The sequence below is a fragment of the Balaenoptera ricei genome, chromosome 10, assembly GCF_028023285.1.
Source record: "Balaenoptera ricei isolate mBalRic1 chromosome 10, mBalRic1.hap2, whole genome shotgun sequence".
Classification (NCBI taxonomy): Eukaryota; Metazoa; Chordata; class Mammalia; order Artiodactyla; family Balaenopteridae; genus Balaenoptera; species Balaenoptera ricei.
In genome coordinates this window covers 36380774-36404350 of record NC_082648.1, presented here as the reverse complement: position 1 = coordinate 36404350, position 23577 = coordinate 36380774, and the positions used below count along the sequence as shown (strand labels likewise).

The 23577-nt window shown below is 35.4% G+C and overlaps 1 protein-coding gene across 7 annotated transcripts in view; it reads left to right on the top strand.

The window, feature by feature from the left end:
* Window positions 1-23577, top strand: part of ADAMTS20 (ADAM metallopeptidase with thrombospondin type 1 motif 20) — a 297000-nt gene that overhangs the window by 234918 nt on the left and 38505 nt on the right. For 6 of the 7 annotated variants that reach the window (XM_059935677.1, XM_059935681.1, XM_059935680.1 and 3 more), the window contains 2 exons: window positions 13552-13719; window positions 23341-23514. In XM_059935677.1, the coding sequence (XP_059791660.1) occupies window positions 13552-13719; window positions 23341-23514 (342 nt within the window). The remainder of the gene's footprint in view (window positions 1-13551; window positions 13720-23340; window positions 23515-23577) is intronic. The other variant, XM_059935678.1, reaches the window with a different exon arrangement.

Sequence of the window (23577 nt, the reverse complement as noted above, 5' to 3'; positions counted from 1 at the left end):
TTTGTTCAACTCTTTAATCATCGCAATCGCCTTTTTTTACTTCTCTCTCAAAATCTAACATCTAGAATTTCATTCATTAGCAAAAATGGTCTAACTGTAAAAAGAATATTGCCACCCTTGATACGAACACTGAGCCCAATATAATCAATATTGCATCAAATTTCAGTTCCTAGTGGTCACCTAGTTTTTTTATACTGATCTTACATCAGTATAAGCCTAATATGTATAGTATATGATACTGTTATTAATCATTTTAATTTTCCTTAGCAGTAGATATTTTTAAGTAAAAGTATAGAACTTCTATTTTTTTCTCTAATAGTTTGCATTCATATAGTTTTTATTTAAATTCTCATATTTGACTTTTAAATAAATCCTTCCAACTTTATGTCACAAGTAAATTGGGAAGCATGCATTTCATGTCTTCATAAAGTAATTAATAGTCTCCTCCATACCCAGGTGGATCCAGAGCTCAAGCACATACCTCTAGAGAGAGCTCACCCAGTTTGGCACTGATCTCCATCAATGAACTAAATATCATCGATTACAGTTTTGAATATAGTCTTATTAATGTAATACATGTACATAGTTAAAAAAATAAGTGGTGCTAAAATGCTGATAAGGAAAAAAAGCGGTCTCCTGTTGCAGTCTTTCCTAACCCAGAATTAATCTTTAAATCCTTTTATCTATGTCTTCTGATATGTACTTCCTTATTTCCAAACAGGCTTACTCTGCTATTTCTTGATGCATCAAAAAAAAAAATTACCTATTGACTTCCTTTTATAGAGGTTGACTATTTAATTCCTAAATGGACTGCTAATTCTACAATCCTATCTTCAAAATAAATCTTGATTCAGTCAACAGTTAGTGTTCCTTACATCAGTGTGAAGCCAAGTAGTGTACTTTGAAGCACTGCTCCTTTTTTAAAAATTAATTAATTTATTTATTTTTTGCCTGCGTTGGGTCTTCGTTGCTGCGCGCGGGCTTTCTCTAGTTGCAGTGAACGGGGGCTACTCTTCATTGTGGTGCGTGGGCTTCTCCTTGCGGTGGCTTCTCTTGCTGCAGAGCACAGGCTTTAGGCGCGCGGGCTCAGTAGTTGTTGCGCACGGGGCTTAGTTGCTTTGCAGCATGTGGGATCTTTCTGGACCAGGGCTCGAACCTGTGTCCCCTGCATTGGCAGGCGGATTCTTAACCACTGTGCCACCAGGGAAGTCCCTAAGCACTACTCCTTTCTTGCACAGCTCTTTGATTTTCCTAGAGTTAATAATTGCGTCCTTTAAAAATTTGCTTAGTTTTTCTTTGAATGTTCCAATTATTATTTTTTCTCTCAAGTGCTTGAACAGGTATATAAAATCTCTATGAATGTTTTTTTCTAAATGCTCAGATATTTCTCTTTCCTAGACTCCTCCCAGAGCCCCTTGACCCCCATTCGTCCTCCTCTGATCTGGCCAGGACAAACAGCCTTGCTGACCATTCTCTAATCCTGTGAAGTCTTTTCACTCAATTTCGATTTTGATGACTTTTTCTTGCATCACATGTTTTTTTTTTTAAATTTACTCTTGCATATGAAAACACTTTTCCCTGTATATTCTGGAAAGATGAAAAATGGGAGATACATTTTTCCTTTTGTGCAAATCTGAAAATGTCTTTGGTCAGTCCTCATATTTCATTGATAATTTGGCTGGTTTTAGAATTCTGGCTTGAAAATAATTTCCCTCAGAATTTTTAAGGGATTACTTTATCCTCTAGCATTCTGAGATGTCTGGTGATTCTGAATCCTGATTTGTTGTAGGTGTCTTTGTCTCCATGTCTATGCCACTGAAGCTTTTGGTATCCTTGTCCCTGTTGTTCTGATATTGCATGATAAAGTGACTTAGTGTTTGTGTGTGTTTAAAATTCAGTTAGGCATTCTATAGGCCCTTTCATTAAGGAGACTTGTGCTGAGAAAATCAATTTTATTATTTCTTGGATAATATCTATGCAACTATTTTCATTGTTCTCTCTTGAACTCTTTCTAGTTGAATATTAGAATTCTTGAATTGATCCTCTAATTCTCTTGTTTTTATTCTCTTATGTTCTGTCTCTGTCATTTGGTTTTACTTGATGGGAAACTTTGTCAGTGTATAAACCATCTTTTGAATTATTTATGTTATTACATATTTAATTATCCAAAGCCTTTTCTTGCATTCTAATTGCCTTGGGGTCATAGTAGTCTATTCTTTTGTCCATACAACATCTAGTCTCTCTCTCTCTCTCATATTCATTACTGTTTTTTGAGGAGAGATTCTCTCTTGATGGTCTCCTTATCCTTTGGACCCTTTCTTTGGGTAAGGGTGGGAATGGTTTTCTGGTTTTCCTATGGAAGTCTTTTTTTTCAAAAGTTGATAATTTTCTGCAGCTCATTCATATTTAAGAGTAAGGCACTAGAGAATTGATATGAAACTGCATTTGGATAGCTTCTAGTGGCTGATGATATTCCCTGTAAGTCAATAGTTTAAGGTCTTTTCTCTTGGAGACCCTGTTTCTCAGAGAAGGACCCTTGAATGCCCTGCCAGTGAGAAAGAGTACTCTGGGCAGAGAGACTAAGGGTCAAGAGTTCAATGTGTAGAATTCCCTTATTCTTCCTACAGCATCCCCAACTCTGGAACTCCCGCAATTTAATTTCTCCAAAGGATAAACCCCTCATCTGCCTAAAGAGGAGTTGAGGAGCCGTAGCCCTTCTTGTTGCATCCAGGTGCTAAGTGTCTCAGAGGTCTTGTAGGTACAAGGTTGTCTTGCTTCACATTGGTCTTTTCTCTTCTTTGCATCTTCCAGTCTGTTTTATTTGCTTTGACTTTGTGGGTTGAAAAAAATATCAAGGAGGGAGGGGGAAATGAACACATATGGTCACTCCAACATTTTTAACTGAAACTGGTTAGGTTTTTGTTGTTGTTGTTGTTGTTTTGACCATATGTCTATTCACCTCCTATTCTACTTTCTCTTCCTTCTCTCCACTCTGAAATAACTTGAAGTATGTCTGATGTGTTTTTCAGCATCTGGGTAAACAGAATTTTTTTACAGGGGGAACAACATAGGGTCTTACCTGAATTCCCTTGAGGTGGTTACCCTCCTTCTCTCACCACAAATGAGCTACAAATGTATGAGTGTTGAACCATGCCCCTGTTCCATTCAAGTGTTTAATAGAGAAACCCACACCATGGATTGTATTTTCACTACCTTTCTTTTTTATTTACTGAGGATTTGGGAAAGGAAGAAAAAGACAGGGGAATGGAGGTTTAATATGACTTTAGAGTATTGTGTCAAGCACTGGTTTAAGTTCATTCATCCATTATCACCTTTAATCTCACAACTACCCTGAGGTGTAGGTGTTATCATTGCCACTTTATGATGAGAAAACTGAAGACCAGGAAGGTTAAGCATCTAGCCCAAGGCTGTTCAACTGCTGACAATTGAGGTTCAAGTGTAGGTCTCTGATTCCAAATCCCAAGCCCCTTTTATTATTCTATCTTCCACTCCCCAGTAGTAAAAACTATAAAACCCTGCCTTAAATTTTAACATAAATAATCTTTATCTGATTAATATAGTTTTAAAATTAGCTTAAGTTCACTGAAAGATTAATCCCGAAAACATTTTTGCCTCACAACTTTTATTGCATATGATAAATAGACATAAATAGGTGCAGTGGGTATCGCTCCTTTAATTTCAACTCTGACTTTTCCCTTATCAAAGCCTTCATAGAGCTCATTTTTTATTTCTCATCGGAGAGTTCTCTGTGCATATTCCTTTTCAGATCTTTATAACCCTACTTGAAAACAAACTTCTTGGCTTTACTTCTGTTAACTCCCACAGCTAGCATGAAAACATTTGTAGAAACTTGAAATGGTAAATCCTGCTATTCTGTTGGCACTTGATTTTAAGAATTTTGTAAATGTTACCATAGTAAGTAATGCCTTGAAAGTCAATCTATTTTTTTAAAGGTATGCTTTAGTTATTTTTCTGATCTCTTTACCTTTTTATGGTCTACCCACACTGAATAGTTTTCTGCTTTGTTCCATCCAGGAAAGCAGATGCTCATGGTTCTGAATGCAGCTCCCAGGGGTTAAAATGTGGGTTTTTATCACGGAACGTGCCATACCGTCTAACAAAAGTAACGTCCCAGTTGTTGTGATCTGTATAAAGGCATCAAGAAAAAGTAAATGCACAATAATGGCCCCTAAAGAATTGTTAAAATTAGACAAGAGTTATATTATTCTTATATTGATAGTAACAATTTTTTTCCTGATACCATGTAATTGTCAAGATTTGTGTTAGTGAGTCAATAAAATCTCTGAACAGGAACTCTTTAGATGAGATTTTACAGAGGAGTCTGAAATGTTCATTACTCCTTTGTAATGCACACACACTATACTATTAGACAGAAAGTTAAAAGAATAATCTACAAGCTTTAAACTAATGCCAGTTTTTCCTGAGTAATTTTATTTACTACAAATAATGCTTACATTTTGAATTAGAATTACATTTACTGTTGCTTCTAGCAAAATAAACCTGAGTTTAGTAACTCATGTTTGCAGGTTTATAAGGATCGTTTATCAAATCTTATTATTGAAGAAAATGAATCCAATAATTGAGTATTTTAGTTATCATATACTGGGGTAATTTTTATCCCAATTTCCTAATATTGATGTGTGGAAAACAGTATATGGTAAGTGAAATTTTCTGTATAAAGTACTTGCATGAGTTATTGCAATTTTGCTTCAGGTTTTATATTTGAAAGTGAAAATAATCACAAAATTTTTCCATAGCCATAATTATATTATAGTAAATTATCTTTAAATATTACTTGCAATTGAATTAGCCAGATAAATTATACATGAGATAATTGTGTTGCATTGATTAGCTTAGAACTGTAAATCCATTTTGTGTGTGTATGTAAATATATACATATATACCCCCCCAAAAATTTTAGAACATGAAATAGAAATTAAAATATTATAATTTTTACAATAATATAAATGTAGTGAAAGTTTACTGGATATGTTTGTTATTAAGCATATATTTCTTTGTCCTTTAAGTTGAGACTCAAACATCTTTGCAAATGAATCTGACATGAAAAATTTTAAATGTCTAAATTTGCAGATTTTAAATATAATCAGATACAATGCAACTGAATGAAATATTTCAGTAGTACATATTTTAAAAACCAAATGCTGTCTTGGATTATTAAAGCTGCATAGTCAAAGGGTATCTGTAACAGGTTAAAAAGGAAATATTCAAACTCCATTGAACTTTAAAACTCTAAGTATAATCTTTCAGGAAATACTATGAGTGGGGTCCCTGTTGATAAGATTTAGTACCTTACTCCTTACTGCACATATGCATTGAATTAAAGGAACAGTAGCAGTACTATATTTACAGAATTGCCACTCTACTCTTAATATGCATATTTTTGTCATTTTTTTGCTTCTCTTTAAACAGAGAGATACCCTACTCTACTATACTCTGGCTGTTTTGCTCTAACTACTTTAATGTTTTACCTCTCTAATAATTTTGGAGCTCAATTTAAAATAGTATTCCACCATTGTAAGGAATGCCCTTAATTACAAAGTATTAATAGTTGTATAAAACTCATAGCTAAGATTTTTCTATAGTGGGGCTTTTCTCTTAGATAGAAAGTTATTGTTGTCTTCCTGAAATTTAAAAATCCATGCTGTTCCTGGGGTTTAGATGTGGGCTGTTTGTTTGATTAGCCTCATTATTTAATTTAAAGAATGTTATAATAGGCTTCTTAAAAATCAAAAAGAAAAAATGAAACATATATATCCATGGATGCATACACACAATAGTGTTTTATTCCATAGACTAATTTCTGGACTGTTTTGGCCTGAAACTCTATCATTTCCCTTTGTAATATGTCATTTAATAGACATTTTTTTTGTTTCATAAGAGTGTTGTAAAGACATTTAACATAATCACCGAAACGTCGTTTAAAAAAATTCTCTGGCAAAATAGCTATGATCAAAAATTTTCCTTGAAAAATTTAAAATTTCACTTTACTATAGAAGCATACAATTGTTTAGTTTTGAAAAGTTCAAAACAAAGATAAGTAATACATGTTCCTATAGTGAGAAATTCATTGATACCTTTGGAATTGCCATAAAGACAAAGAAAACCACAACTAATCCTCTCAAATTATTTCCACAGAGACACTTCAAATACCTGATTATGTTTTAGCTACTATGATACATTTGTGTTTAAATCAAAACCTCTCCATTTTATTCATTGTAAATTTATGCTTCTTATTCAGTTGCACCTGTCTTGATGGAAAGCATTTCTGGTTTGTAGTGAGAAGGTATATTTGGACTTAGATTTATAATGTGTAATGATTGCATTTCTATGAGTTTAGCTCTCCTAAAACAAAAAGACTGTGTGAACCCCTTTGTCACTTGGTAGCAAGTTTTCCTTGGTTGTCTTAGCTAATACCTGTCATACAGTAAGCAATAGGATAGACATGACTCCCAGCCATCCAGTTGTGAGCTTTTACATTTTCAACAGATGACTGTGGACCTTGCTGTCAGGAAACAGAGATAATGTGACATCTAGAAATAAAGTAAAAATTCGTTTCTTCATTAGATTGTTTGATGACTTAACGATTATGTTTCGAAAAACAACCAGAAAATTCCAAAGATTCTGAAAAGCAAAGTGAAATTGATTAATAGTAACTCATTTTTATTCAGTTTTGTATTTTCTTGTTAGTCATTTTTTGCATAATAACAACATTGGAAAACTAAAATTAAGTCAAATTATGCTATTTCTTATAGCTGAAAAACTAAATGTCATTATTTTTAACTATCCCTGAAATGGTTTGTGATAAACCGTAATATAGAATAAAATGTTTACAATAGTACTATCAAATTTTGATAATACTTGTTTAATGTTAAATATTTTCCTTATCAGCAAATGAAGAGGAATGTTAAGGAAGCTGTAGTTTTATTGTTACAAGATACTTCTAGTTCTGACTAATTGACTTTGAACTACTAACTGACCCTGCTCACTTTAAACAATGGGGTCATTGCCAAATTTACTGATTGAAGTCCATTTAGAGAACTAGAAATTATTTAGGCTATATATTGATTTAATTAGGAAATTTTAAATGAAAAACCGAGAATCTATGTGAATTGCTAAGTTTTTCTGTAAAACCTGTGCTTTCACTGATTGGTTGCTTATCTTGATAATCATTAAAAATATTTAATGTAGAACTTATAGTTGATGTTATAGCTCTTTTCTAATATTAAGTGTTTCTAATAATAATTTTCTAATATAAAATGTCAAATATTAGTTTTAGTACTTATTCTTAGAGTTATTTAGCTAAAGTTTACTTGAGGAACATAGAAACAAAAATATACTCCTTCATCCATAGATGACACTATGCAGTGGCAAGTGAAATAGACATTTCTAGCCAAATTTCTAGTTCAGCTACTTTTTTCTTGCCTAGCTACTTTTCTAGTCAAACTTAATTAAAATAGATCCCGTGAATAATTAATTTTTACTCTTAACTTTGACTTCACTTGTTTTTCAGTAGACCAAACTTTAGGTTATTTTCTTTTTCTTTTTCCTTTTTTTCTCTGGTTTTCAAAGAGCTAGCTAAGGGATCTTTATAGCTAAAATTGAGGCTGACCATTACTATGTGATTTAAACATTAAATTTAAAACATACCATCTAAAGTCAGCTAAGGTAACACCAGTGGAATAGTTATTATTTTAGGAGAACTATGGTTCATGGTACAATGGAATTATTTCTTCTTTTGAGAAGAAGAATGGTTCATAACACATTAAATTAGGAACAAGCGATTCTGGGGTTCTTTCTACTTTTCATGATTTCCTGCAATAAGTCTGTTCCAAGTAGAATTTATAGTCTAGCAGAGATAAGAGGGGAAGAGGTAACCAGGTATTGAGGTATAAAATCTCTGTAAGAGCCAAATCTAATCTAGCCTGGACTGATATCCTCCAGCAGCCAAAGGAGGCTTTGCAGAGGGAATGAGATTTAAAACTCAGCACTGAAAAATATGTAGGGATTGAAATGGGAGAAGGGTGCTGGGACTGGAGGACGTGGCATGTGCAAATGTCGTGAGCTGGGAATAAGCAGAGTGTTTTCCAGGAAACAATATTCTCTCTCTATGTCATCTTCCCATTCGCTTTTACATTATGGGAGACATTTTCAAGATTGTCCTTCATATAATTAACATTAAGTTTTGCAGGATTCTTTTTATTCTTTATTAATTGTAATTTTTTTTACATTTTGCTATAGCATTATAAATTCTTTAGAGTTTTTTAAGTTTGGCCCCTTCTCTCGTTTAAAAAATTCCTTTCTCCTTACCTTTACTCAGACATTTATATGAAATAGTTATTCTTTTACTAATATTACATATGAAAAATAGAGGTTGAGTGAGATTAAAGAAATTACATACAGTTACCCAGTTTGTTGTCAGTAAAAGGCAGTTTATACATGACAAGGGTATAGTGTAACAGTTACTTTTCAGGTCTATTTTATTGTTAATTAGGGTACATACTAATTCTCCCAATATCAGTATGTTTCCCACTACTTTCAGAGAGGATAGAGACCCAATCACCATTACAGTTTATGAAAGTCTAATACACACACACACACCCCCCCCACAGTTTTCCATTTCCTAGAACTGGAGCTAGGTAAACTTCATTTCCTTGTTTTATTTTGTCTTGCAATTTAAGTTTCTAGAATTAAATTAACAACAAGTTTCTCACAAATTGTCAGTTCATTCATTCTTCTATAGTATCCTAATATGCAAACAAAGCAATAATCCACACTTCCAATATCAGAAGTAATCATTCTGTAATTATGTACAACTTCATTTGAAAAACAAGAATAGACTTGTTCCAAAGTTAATCATGTGAAAATGGACTCATTAATTCCAACTGTCCATCTTGAGACTGAATGTGCCAGTCAACCTGCACAAGTCTGGATATTCTGTTTTATTTTTAGGGCTTGCAAATTCTACATTTGCTTTGAATGCCCTGTTTTCCTTAAATAGGCACGTGTCTTCACCTAATTTATAAGAATAGTCAATTCAGATTACTTACATTTAATGTCACCACTTCCTATAGCTATTGCTCCTTAGTATTCATGGAAAAATCTCAGAAAGAGTTAGTTAGTAAGACTGTCAACTACGGATGACAGAGATGATTTTAAAGAAAAAAAATTTTTGATGAGAATGCTGGAAATAAATTATACAGTTAATCAAAAAATGGTATAGATGAACCGGTTTGCAAGGCAGAAATAGAGACACAGATATAGCGAACAAATGTATGGACACCAAGGGGGGAAAGAGGGGTGGGGTGGTGGTGGTGGTGGGATGAATTGGGAGATTGAGATTGACATATATACACTACTATGTATAAAACAGATTAATAAGGACCTGCTGTGTAAAAAATAAAATAAAGTTCAAAAAAAATTATACAGTTAATAAAACCTCAAGGGAATAGGATGGTATCAGGGATATAAAATAGAGAAAAACAAAAATGAAAAGAATTACTGGGGTCCCAGAGCAAAGAATGACCATGTTTGGGTTTTTCTACCAAATAAGCTATTTTGTGGAAACTTTACAACTCAGAATGTATTGTAGTTTGAGAGAAGGAAGGTAACATTTCACTAGTTATTTACTCTATGACTGCTTCGTTCCAACCAAAACATAATTCTTTGCATAATGTGTTCTTTTTTACTTAAATCCCCACATGGAATTCATCAGACATGATAAAATAATGTACTTATTCCTTTTCAGATCTTGGGGAAAGAGAGCGCTACTTTAAAAGTGTAATGAAAGCATAATTTACTTTGCAATTCTTTGATTTTATACATTTTGTCTATCTTTCCTAGAGGACTTTGAGTTTAATATCCAATAAATATATTTCATGGAAAAGTAAACTGTTTTAATAAATTATTTTAGAGTTTAATAAAAACGAATAACTGCTTTCACCAAGGATCAACATCAATTAATCAGCTGATATTTATCGTACCTTCCACTTTGTGGGCGACGTGGGTGATCTAAAAGGTCCTTTACCTCTAGAAGTTTGGATAAAGTATGTGACAAAAATAGAAAATGATGAAGTGCCAAAAACAGAGACAGAAGAGTTCAGAGAAGTGAAAGATTGATATGTGTTCACCTTAGACATGGGGTGGACTTAGAGCTTTAAGGATAAGTACTATTTAGAAAGCACCAGGGCAAGTGATTAGTCGAAGTAAAAGGAAATAATAGGAATCAGGCACTGTGGTGAGTGAAGATGTCACCTTAAAGAGAAAGTAATTATGTTATACGTAAGTAGAGCAAAGGTTGCGTGTTGAAAAGAAACAGAATATCATGCTGGAAAGGGATGTTGACTGAAATTTGGTGGATCAAGAAAGCAGGGAAGGGGTTTGGTTTTGTATTGTATTAAAGACAACAGAGATTCATAATCAGTTCTTGAAAAAAATAAAGAAGCAATATGTTTAAAATTATGTTTAACACTAGTCTTGGTTACAGATTAGAATAACAAAGAAGAGAAAGAATAAAAGGTGACTTCCAGTTAGATGAGGAGAGGCTATTCAGTTTTGTGAGAAACAGTCCTCACTTTGGTAGTGAACTGTAATGTCCCAGTTTACATTCCACTCACAAATGCTGCTTATAGAGGAAATGCATTGTTCAATTCTAAAGTAGAATCTTTAATGTCACTTCTTGTGTTACTTAGTTTCGTAAATGAATTGGTCATTCTTATCAGAAATATCAACAATTTACTGCATGTTTACTGCGTGATTCTTGGATTCTTGGCACTGATAAAAGAACTATGAGAATTTTGCAAAACAGAGACACATGGGCACTAGGTAAGGCACATCAGACAAATATACAAGACCATCTGTCTTTGTCCATCAACAAACCTACATCTTCAAGACTGAGTTTAAATATCACCTCTCCCTGAGTGCTCACCAAATATCCCATAAAGAAATGACTATTTTTCACTATTTTCTTACTTCAATAATATTTTTATTGTATTATCTTAATGGTTTTTACTGTCTTGTAGTATTTTTATTCTGATCTTTATTGAATTTAATATTATTTAAGATGTACTCTGGCATTATTCATTTAATAGATGGTGTCATTTAGATTATAAGCACTTTGAGGATAAGTCAAGGTAAAAGATGGTTAATGAATCTATATTTATATGCTACTCTTGGTATACGGCAGAAACTCAATAATATTCATAGAGTGAATAAAATAGTAAATATTTTTCCATCTTCCATAAGTACTACTGGGCTCATATCATGAGTATTCACAATAATGATTACTTTTTACAAGGGACTATCAGGGAAAGTAAAAAATCCTCCTTTGTTCAAAAAGTCACAGTTTAAAAGTTAGAAAAAATAATACACAACCAAGGAGAAAAACATTCTTGTATGTGTGAACATGTATGTATACTCCCAGATAATATACACCTGGTACTCCATAGTATGTGATGTTTTTAGTATAAACTATGTTATACTCTTTGAAAAATAAACAATGTAGTCAAGAAACAGGCAGGGAAGTGCCCAAGATAAGCAGCCAAGAGGAGTAGAGCATAAAGGTAGATCTGAAAGAGAAGGTCAGTAATAGGAAAGATGAGATCAGGCACATTCAGAATGAAACAATGCCATTTGCAGCAACATGGATGGACCTAGAGATTATCATATTAAGTGAAGTAAGCCAAACAAAGACAAATATCATATGATATTGCTTATATGTGGAATCTGAAAAAAAAAAGATACAAATGAACTTATTTCCAAAAAGAAATAGACTCACAGACATAGAAAACAAATTTATGGTTACCAAAGGGGGAAGTGGGGGGAGGGATAAATTAGGAGGTTGCGATTAATGTATACATGCTACTATATATAACATAGATAACCAACAGGACTGTATAGCACAGGGAATTATACTCAATATTTTGTAATATCCTATAAGGGAAAAGAATCTGAAAAAGAAAATATATATACATACATATATGTGTGTGTATATCTATATCTATATCTATATCTATATCTATATCTGAATTGCTGTGCTATACACCTGAAACTAACACAGTGTTGTAAATCAACTACACTTCAATACAAAAATAAAGAATAAAAAAAAAATAGCAGGAAAGAATGTACATCTAATACAGTTTATCAAGACCCGTTAGTGATTCACACCGAATTAAAGTGTGTTCTAAGTGGTATGTAAAGCTGTAGGTGTTAACGGGAAGAGAACATCTGAGATATGGTAATGTGTTAATAATCAAGACACCAAGTTAAATTAATTGCCTACACAAATGGGATATAGTATTGCAGATAACATATAAAGGTAAATTATCCCCAAACTATTCATTTTTTTAATTTAAAATATTTTAAGCATCTATTAGTCTATATTAGTCAGTCTTTGAACTCATAATATACATAAAATGCATAATATATTATCTAATGTTCTCAGAACTCAGTATATGTTTCTAAATGAAACCATATGTAACCAGCTGTCTCAGAGGAATGAGAGGAGTTATCTGGAATCCGTGTCTTCTTTGCTTAACTTTTCGCTGGTACATATATCATGCTGAAAATTGTCAACATCCTCAGAGTATATGAAGGAAAATGGTAGAAGAGGAAGCTAATATTCACCGAAGATGTACCCTGTGTAAAAGGACTGGATTAGATATCTCATATTCTTTATCTCATGTTAATCTTCATAATAAACCACTAATATTGGGGTCATTATCATTATTTTATAATGAAGAAACCGAGGCTTGGCCAGGGCATGAAATATGCTTAAAGTCACCCAAATAGTAAGTGGCAGAGCTGGTATTCAATGCCAGAGCCCAAGCCCTTCCTCTCCTCTGCAGTGGCCTTGCTCATAAAATGGCAACTGGCTGAAAAACGAAGTCCGATCATTGTTTTACATATATCCTTACAGAGATTTTAGGTAATTTGTTTTTCACTAAATATTTTGGAGGGTTGATGATGGGGACATACAGTTGCCAGATGGATGCGAAAAACAAACCTGAACTGAATTGCGCTTAAAAAAATAAATTTTCTGCTTTCTCATAGTTTCCTACATTGAGAGATTTTTGTTTTGTTTTTGACATCCAAAGCATAGTTTGCACTGTGGCAAGACATATGGGGTTAAAAATTGAATAGGTGGCGACCATACAAAATTGAAAGCAAGTTTTATTGAAAAATGTGTGATAACAGGAGTTAGGTGCAGATAGTCTTTAACCTCAAAAGATCTAAAGCATTTATGTGCCAGAAGAGTGCTTAGTATATGGTAGACAATCAATACTCTTTTGAAGAATAAATGGATACCTTATAATATCAATATCAGTGATGGTCGAGGGCAGACTGGCAAATTTTAAATTCTCTCATTAGAAATATCAAAGTATATCTTGATGAAATATCAAATGTTTTGATTGCTTCATTTTACACTTCTTGCAGATAAACTTAAATTAGTAAAGATAAAATGAATCAAGTGCTTTCATATTTATTTTCCAGTGCTCAGCTCCTTGTGGTAAAGGTTTAAAGTACCGTGAGGTGATTTGCGTTGACCAATTCCACGGGAAATTAGAAGAAAAATATTGCAGTCATCTACAGAAACCTCGAACTCATAAAGCTTGTAGATCTGCCAGATGCCCTTCATGGAAAGCCAAAAGATGGAAGGAGGTATGTAAGATGTTTTATGATTATCTATGTATTTTTGCATTTACAAAGGAAATCTTAATTCATTCTGTATGCTTTCAATAACCTTGAAAGTTTTACTCCACTAAATGTGTTTTATTCTATTACACAATTTTTTTGCACTATGCTCTGAATTAATATTGCACAGTGTTAACACGTTTGCTAAGTTCATAGCTTAATAACAAATTAGTCTTTTGATTTTTTTTTTTTTTGTGGTCGTAAACTTTACAAGAAATTCTGTTACTGAATAGTAGGGAGGCTACTGATGATTATAATATTATTCCAGGTGGCCTAACAGTAAAATATACATGATGAGATGTTTAGTAACTGCCTTGTTTCCACACTAAAGTCTTGGATTTGAGATGAGTTTGCAACTTGGAAAAGGGACTGGTAAGTTCCAGATGGATCATAATTGGAGATGGTTTAAGAGTCAAGGACATGACAGAACTAGGGAGCCCAGCTGGTCTAAGGCCAGAGTGGACACACTTGGAAAGACTCAGCAAAAATGAAGCTGATGCGGAGATGTGACCAAGGCTGAAAACTCAGTTTATAAAAGAAGGGTGATGGATACTTGCTCTGGCACACTCAGGGAAGTAAGCTCCAGATCTAAACTGGGAAAGCCATATATTTGAATGTGGTTGTCCAGCAAAGACCAGCCTGGGAAATGTTAAAGAGGAAAAAGCCATAAATGAAGCCAGAAATGTTAACTAGAATAATTTCCTGAGGCCTGATTTCAGTGGGGCTAGGCTTTCAGCAAAGCTATCTGGCTGCTCTCAGCAGTATCTCAGGATACTTATCCATGTCTTAGAGGAGCTAGTCCTACAATGGGAAAAATAACCTCATCTGCTGATGGAACTTCCTTGTCTCTGTCTGATGTTGGAGCTATGTTAGGAAGATAGGGGTTCAGACAGGAGCTAGAAGTGGGGTTTCCCTGGGCCTCTAAGTTTTCATCCTTCACTCTGTGAGATCAGATCCTTGGTGGCAGAGCACCAGCTTTTAAAGTGACGGTGTCAACGCATCATTATTTTTGAATAAAAAGCTCCCAAATTGAGTGAACTTCTCAGGTTTCTGTGTAGAAGAGTTGGCCTCTGTCAAGTGTTAGGGTGCTGAGAATTGTGGTTCATCTTTGACTGAAAACTAGGGGCAAACATGTCTCTGTTTTTTTCTTCTCAAAACAAAAAATATATATATCTGGACACTTACTTCTACCCTGAATTTTGGTACAGTAAATAAAATTAATTTTGTGGTTTAGCAGAGGCCATTATTTAAAAGATATCCCATTAACCTGTTTTATTTAGTGAATGCCACTACTACCTACTAAGTCGTTCAAAAAAGAAACACTGGGTCCATCCCGTCTCCCTTGACCCCTCAGTTAGTTATTCCCTAGCTTCTCTCAATTCTCCCATCAAAGTAACTCTTGAGCAGCTCATGCAGCTCAATAACAAAAAAACAAACAACCCAATCCAAAAATGGGCAGAAGACCTAAATAGACATTTCTCCAAAGAAGATATACAGATTGCCAATAAACACATGAAAGAATGCTCAACATCATTAATCATTAGAGAAATGCAAATCAAAACTACAATGAGATATCATCTCACACCAGTCAGAATGGCCATCATCAAAAAATCTAGAAACAGTAAGTGCTGGAGAGGGTGTGGAGAAAAGGGAACACTCTTGCACTGTTGGTGGGAATGTAAATTGATACAGCCACTATGGAGAACAGTATGGAGGTTCCTTAAAAAACTAAAAATAGAACTACCATATGACCCAGCAATCCCACTACTGGGCGTATACCCTGAGAAAACCATAATTCAAAAAGAGTCATGCACCAAAATGTTCATTGCAGCTCTATTTACAATAGCCAGGACATGGAAGCAACCTAAGTGTCCATCATCGGATGAATGGATAAAGAAGATGTGGCACATATATACAATGGAATATTACTCAGCCATAAAAAGAAACGAAATGGAGGTATTTGTAGTGAGGTGGATGGAGTTAGAGTCTGTCATACAGAGTGAAGTAAGTCAGAAAGAGAAAAACAAATACAGTATGCTAACACATATATATGGAATCTAAGGGGGAAAAAAAAAAAGGTCATGAAGAACCTAGTGGCAAGACGGGAATAAAGACACAGACCTACTAGAGAATGGACTTGAGGATATGGGGAGGGGGAGGGGTAAGATGTGACAGGGTGAGAGAGTGGCATGGACATATATACACTACCAAATGTAAAATAGATAGCTAGTGGGAAGCAGCCGCATAGCACAGGGAGATCAGCTCGGTGCTTTGTGACCACCTAGAGGGGTGGGATAGGGAGGGTGGGAGGGAGGGAGATGCAAGAGAGAAGAGATATGGGAACATATGTATATATATAACTGATTTACTTTGTTATAAAGCAGAAAGTAACACACCATTGTAAAGCAATTATACTCCAATAAAGATGTTAAAAAAAAAAAAAAAGTAACTCTTGAATCTCCATGGCAATCATCCCAGTCTAGTTCATCATCATCTGTTTCCAGGTGTATGATGACCTCCCAACATATATATTTGCCATTATTTGCTTACATTTAGTGTGAGCTCTAGAAGAACTCATATTATCGTGTCTCTTAATTCTTCTACGACTTACCGTTGTGTTTAGGAGGTAAGTCTAAAGCCTAACCATGTCTATTTCTTCAGCATTATCTCAGGCCACAGAATCTTAGATACAATGGATATCTTGTTCACTAAGCACCCAGCTTGGTATCTGGCTAAATACTTCTTATTTTGAATACTGTAATTTAGTTGAAAAAAAACCCTGCTGTCTCTTAATTTATATATTTGTCATATTGCGGTTTTGCTTAAAGTGGGAGTTTGCCTTAGTTTATCCGGACCAAGATATGACAGAATAACAGCAAAGTAGCTTTCCCTGGGAGCGGGAAACACTCTAAAGGCACTGCATCCAGCACATGGCAGATACCTTCTAAACCTGACAACAGGCAGGAGCCGCTGGTGGAAGTGGGAGAGACTCTGCTTTTCGGCCACCAGCATCCCTGTTGATCCCCAGGATTCTTTTGCTGCCTTGCAGCTGCTGCAGCTGCTGCGGTTGCTATTCATGAGGGACCCTTCCTGACCCTTGACCTCCAGCTCCACAACAGTGAATCAATCATCGGTGCTAACAACTTGTCTTTGGCTTGCCACCAACTCTGAAATTATATAAGATTCACTAAAGGAATGTATTTCAGGGGTTTCTAAGATACAGATATGAATATGTAAAGACGATAAAAAGCACAGATGCTTTTGTACAGAGTCAGCTTTTCTTCTTTGAATTGGTTTTCCTTGTCATAGAAATTAGCTTCATACACCCACACAGTCCCCAAAACTCTGCCAGAAGCAAATGACCACTAGTGAATTCGCTGGCTTTGATTTATTCTATAAAAAGTACCCACATGAAGTTAACAATTGCAGACTGTCAGTGAGCTGCATATAATAATATATTCAACACAAGTGTAATTTCAGAGGTAGTTACAAGATAATCACTGGTTGCTACTTTGTTCCAACTGCATAAATTGTAACATTGCTTTACTAGAATCCCTCACTATAATTTCATTTTATTACTATTTTACATTGTACCTCTAATGGAAAGACTTATTTGGCAAACTGTGACCACAGAGGTGCTCAAATGAGTTTTGAAGTTAACACTCTTCATTTGGTATTTGATATCATTTTTTTTAATGAAAGGATTTAGTAATGCATTTTAATGACTGCAGCCAAACAGGAACAAACATTGCTATATAGATTCCTTTGTCCCTAGGGTCCAGATGTATACGTTTAGAGGCAAAATAAATACTGGAATCATTTAAAAAGATAAAAGCCTCATCCTCTTATTTCTGGAACCAGGCTTTTTGTTTTTGTTTTCACCTAATTTTACCCATTTGGGAATACCAGCTTCACTTGTAAATTCAAGTTTTTAAGGCTAGCATGGGGTGTTAGTATCCTCATGGTCTCATGCTTAGTTCAGTGCCATCCAAACGTAGTTTTTTTTTTTTTTTATATATATATAAATGGAAGTGTGCCCTCTAGTAGACTGGGATTTGGGCTGCTTTTTTTTTTTTTTTTTTTTTTTTTAAACCTGTGGGTTCTGCTTACTTTTTTTTTTTTTTTGATTCATTTATTTATCCATTGACTGATTGATTGCTATGCTGGGTCTTCGCTTCCGCGCTAGGGCCCTCCGCAGTCCCGGCAAGCGGGGGCCACCCTTCATCGCGGCGCGCGGGCCTCCCACCACCGCGGCCTCTCCCGTTGCGGAGCACAGGCTCCAGACGCGCAGGCTCAGTAGTTGTGGCTCACGGGCCCAGTTGCTCCGCGGCACGCGGGATCCTCCCAGACCAGGGCTCGAACCCGTGTCCCCTGCATCAGCAGGCGGATTCCCAACCACTGCACCACCAGGGAAGCCCCCAAACGTAGTTTTTATACTCAGAAAAAAAAAAAAAAAATCATCCAGAATTCTCACCTCCCCTTGATCATGGCAAACCTGCCGGACAGCTTAGAAAGATACTTGAAGAATCTCAGGCAACCCTATTGAATCTAGAGCCTCGTGATAGCAGCCACTTACTTGGTCCCTCTTTTCAGGGACCCGTTATTTTCTTTGTAGTATTTTAAGATCAGAGCTGGAACCAAATGTGATATGAATTCCAAAATCTCACAAGTCTACCGGCTAGTGCCCCCCTTTCCCAAAACATCTAATCTGAAAAAATATTTTTTTGGAAACTATTTGCTAAATGCTGACATGGTTAAGTGATTTTGTATTTCTGTAATTCCATATTTTCTATATTTCCAAAATACATATATAAATCATATTTGATTTCAAATATAGTCATATTTGAAAAAATTGTGATGTATACATATATATCTTTTATAATCTAAAAAGGTAGTAAATCTTAAGTCCCCACAGTCCCTGACCAAGAATGCAGAGCCTCTTCATCTTTACACCCAGGTTAAGTGAGTTTTCTTCCAGGAAGACAGGCTGAGGCCAAGGCCAGAGAGGATGTCTTTTTGTTCTGGGGCTGGGTGAACTATGCTTCTCAATCTTTTCTAGCTAGTGCCAGCAATTCTGTTTTCGAATTTCTATGCTGCCTGTTAACTCTCTTCCTTTATCATCTTTCTTGATACTTAAGATGGTCTATCTTTGAGTGGGCTGAGACGACTAATACTCTTTGATTTGAGGCATGTGTCGAGAAACTTTTCAAGGCAAAAATATTTGTATCTCTGTAAGAAAAGTGAATAAAATGGGAATAGGAAGGAAGCAGCAAGGGACAGTCACTTCCTGACACTGCTGAGAGACTTCTGTATTCTTCCCAACTGTAGGTATTATTTATTATGCAGATGAGGAAACAATGGCTTATAGGGGTTAAGTACTGAATAGCTTGTGCAGGTCACAGGCCAGGAAGTGATGGGGGGGTGAGCCTTTGAACACTTGCCTGAGTCTTACCTACTGTAGTTGCTGTCATAATTATTTTATAGTTATCATTTTACCTGGGCTCATCTTTATACTTCCTTAGCAATGTCTTTTACTTCCTTAGCAATGTATCTCCCCTCTTACAAGGCACCTGAAGTCAACAATTGCAGAATGTCACTGGATGACACATTAACAATGCATTCAACAGAAACGTAATTTCTATGTTGTGTTGAGTTCATTACAGGCTTATTTATATATAAAAATTCTGTTGCATAAATTTAAGATATATATGGATTTTACATATCTTAAGAAAATAACTGAGGATTTAATTGATCATGCATTGAATATGATGTAGTTGCTTAAATCACTAGCAACATATTAGGCTACATTAATTCATGAAGAGTGTTCAAAACTTTGCACTAATAAATTCTGGTCAGATTTTTGGAGCAGTACCTATTCTGAGACCCACACTGTAAGAAAAGTCTTGACAAATTATCAAATCCCCAGAGAAGCACAATCGAATTGTTTTAACTATTCTGTATCAGTTCCACTGTGTTCTGTTGCAAGTAGGAAAAGCACTGATTATTAGTGGCTTGAACTCAAAGTCATTTATTCTTTACTTAACAAGACCAGAAGGTCACTAGATTTAAGTTTGATTCAGTAGCTCCACAATGGCAGGGTGCTGGATGGGCATTTCTGTGATTCTGTTGATCAACTCCTAATGGTCATAAAATAGCTGCTCCCTTTCCAGGCCTCACACCTTTATACTTTCTCACATGAAAGTAAGTATGTATTTGCTCTGTGTTGATAAGGAGGACAGGTTCTAAACAGTGGGTAAAGCTTACGCAAGAATATTTCAGCTCAATATAGGAGAGTATTTGCTAAAACTGCAGAGTCACCCAAAAATGAAATGACTGCTTTCAGGATATAGTGAACTTACTCATACTGAGGCTATGGAAGTATGGGTAGGTTTGATATTCATTCATTCACTACTGCTGTAAAATGGATTTCAGGATGGAAGAGGAATTGGAATTAGATATTCCTAGAGTCTTTTCTAACTCAAAATCCTGTACTACTGCTAATACTACTGCTACAATATTGATTCATTTGAAATAAACTACAGTTACAAATAACTGACTATAATAAAATCAAAACCTTAATCCATTAACAAGAAATTATAAATAATGCATCAAGAAAGGACTTTACTATTACATTTTAAATAATTGTTTGTTAACTAGCAGAGTGAGTTAGCCTTAATGAACCCATTTTGGCAATGCATGTTCTAACATTTCTTCATCTCTGCTCTATAGTAGCTAAAACAGCTACAGTACCTGTGGATTGGCTAAAACTTACCTTCTCCATTTCCACTGTCAAGTCTTTAAAGCGCCAGGCTATGCAGTGTTGTAGTACATGTACGCATGAATAGGAAATTTGGCTGATTTTTCCTCTCTGAGTTAAATTATGCAGTGGCGGTCAGTTAGTGCCTTCCAATCAATTATTTGTGTCATACTCGTAATGATAAACTCGCATTGCTTTCATATGAGTTACTTGGATTTTTAAAGAAAGATAAAATTTAACATGCTTATAAAAATGTGGTTCAATAAAGCTGTTGAATAAGGGTGACTACTCTGGAGTTACAGCTGTACCTTGGGAGGTCATTCTAATACGTCGCTGGATGTAAGAGTGAATTATCATATCTTTGCAGCATCCACAGCCCAGAAGAGGAACTGATGGGCAAAGGCAATAAGTTAGGCTTTGGAAACGTTGGATTTGAGGTGCCTTTGACATATCTATGTAGAAAATACATGAAAATTATTGTCAATACATGAAAAATTCCTTGTAAATACGTGAAAATATAAATGGAGAGCTCAGAATTATGATCAAGACTGGAGAGAACAGATTTAGAAATTATTGGGACATACAAGAAATTGCTCAGAGAGAGCTCAGAGGGTATAAAGAGAAGCAAGTTATAAAGAGAACCCTGGGAGACGCTAACATTCAAAGGCTAAACAGAGAAAATAGAGTCAGTTAAGGACTCCAAGAGGAGAGTACCTGGAACCAGAGGGGATTTCAATCACAGAGGCCAGAAAGGCTCAACAGAATGTGGTCACTGGTGCTGAAGGTGTCAGTGAGATTAACTAAGAAAAGACTTGAAAAGTATCTCTTGGACTTGGCAGTTAGTATCGATGACATGAGGCTAAGAAATACTTCATTTGAGCAATGAATTCTCTCCTCTATTCAAATCTGAAATCACATCAGTTTAGTTTTTTGTACTCTTATCTCTAAAAAATGCTGAAAAACAAAAGTTACTTGTGTCCTTCCAAGCAGTAGTCCAGTTTTTTTTTTCCTTTGAGGGTGAGGTCCATTATAGTAGCTCGCTATGGTGTCAGTGAATTCTTCTGAATGCATGCTGTGGTCAAAGGATCAGTCAGCCACTGTGGATTATTTAACTGTAGAAAACGATATTTATCTGAAAGAACTTCTTGCTAAATTGTGCTTCGTGAAATTTGTTTTCAGGAATTTTTTTTCAGGTTTAGAAGTAGGAAGTTTTCCGAATATGGTTTATATTTGTGAAATTATCACTGGAAAATGTTTGCAGGAGCCTTATTTTATAGACTAAACATTTTCAGCAGAGGTTCAGATAAGTTAAGCTACATCCTGACATCTTAGTCTGCTTAATATTGTGCCCTGCGCAAAATACACATTAAGTTATTATTATCTCCATACAAAGGAGCCATGTCTTTTTTGTGAAAACGTTCAATGAGCTGTCAAAATTCAACTGCTAAAGCATAAAATGAGGGTCAATATAAGTAAGTGATGTAGATATGCATAATGTTCTTTGTAAGTTAAAAAAATATAAAAATCCTCTTTTAAGTCAGTGGTTGCCGCTTATACACACAAGACAGAAAACTAAATTTAAAGGTGCCACTAGAGTAAAATTGTTGCAAGAGTTTATAAGAGGAACTTGACTCTAACAGGTGAACTATGTTCTTAGCTTTTGTGGGCTTTAAGTGTTTTAAAATTCATGATGAAACCATATTCTGCAGAGACATATTTACTGTTAGAGAAAAAAGCAACCACTGACTCTGTGAATCCTGCAGAAATAGAGACCTTAATGAAAAACCTGAATTTTTACCCGTACACTGTCACAGTTGCGAACAGCCATGAGGCCCCATGTAACACTCAATGTGACCTCCAATCCCTTCTGGAATAACAAAGAGTATAAAAACCAAGCTCACAAATTAAATAAATACCCTTAGATGTTCTCCCCACTTTATTAATGTTGGCATCCCAGCTCTTGGTTGTGGTCAGGCCCTGCTGTTTTATGGTTTGGCCTTGCGGTGTTGAGAAAGCCCTGAGAAGTTGCCAAGTCCTTCTCCATCCCGTGGAGGCAGCACGGGGAGAGCTCAAAGGCTGCAGTCAGAAAGAAGCGGACTTAAACCTGCTTCGCCACTGACTTCGCGTAGCAGCTCAGGCAAATGACTTAGCATCTCTTAGCTAAGTCCTGGGCCCTTAGCCCTGGTGCCTCCTTTGTAGAGCTGTTGCGAGGAATAAATGTGTGGGACATGTTCTGTGAAACTTTACAAATAACACAAAATCTTCTTTGTACAGATAAGACAAGTGAGAGGAGAGGCTAAGACAAGGTTGTCTAAGTAAACTGTAAGCTTACACGATCAGTTTCCCAAAACACCTCTCCACTGAAATATAATCACGAGTCAACAAATCAGCAAATGTTTGGATCCCCAAGCTGTAGTAGAGACGGCAGGTATAAAGATGGATAGAACCCAAACTTGGAAATTATTGTTGCTTTGAGGGAGATTATGCATACAGCGTAATTTCAATATTTAAATAATGTTCAAAAGCAATGTAGTAGTAGAACAGTTTGTGTGGTAAATTTTATAGATATTAAGTATGTTTAAATCAGAAGAGAGAGCTATCAATTCGGATGGAGTATCTGGTCATAGTTTCTACAAGACTTGAATAGGTATTGCAAAATAAAGAACAACTATTTGTATACTTGTATAGGCGCTCCAGACCAGGCAATGTTAAAAATACTTCTTGCGTGTATTTTCTATCTAATGCATGGTATAATTTTGCTCTACTTCGCGATTTTTACATAATCTGATATTTGTTAGTTAATTATTCCAATCGTTTGGGCTTCTTCGTAGTGCTCTGTGACCTGTGGCTCTGGAGTTCAGCAAAGGGATGTGTACTGCAGACTGCGAGGCGTTGGTCGGGTGGTGGAAGAAAAGTGTGATCAGTCCACGCGGCCTTCTTTTCAGAGACAATGTTGGCGTCAGGACTGCATACAGTACCATTGGGTGGCGGGAGAGTGGCTGGATGTGAGTATTGTCAAGTAAACTTTGACAGCCGTTCAGTGAAAGAATGTGCTCTTCATTTCGTCA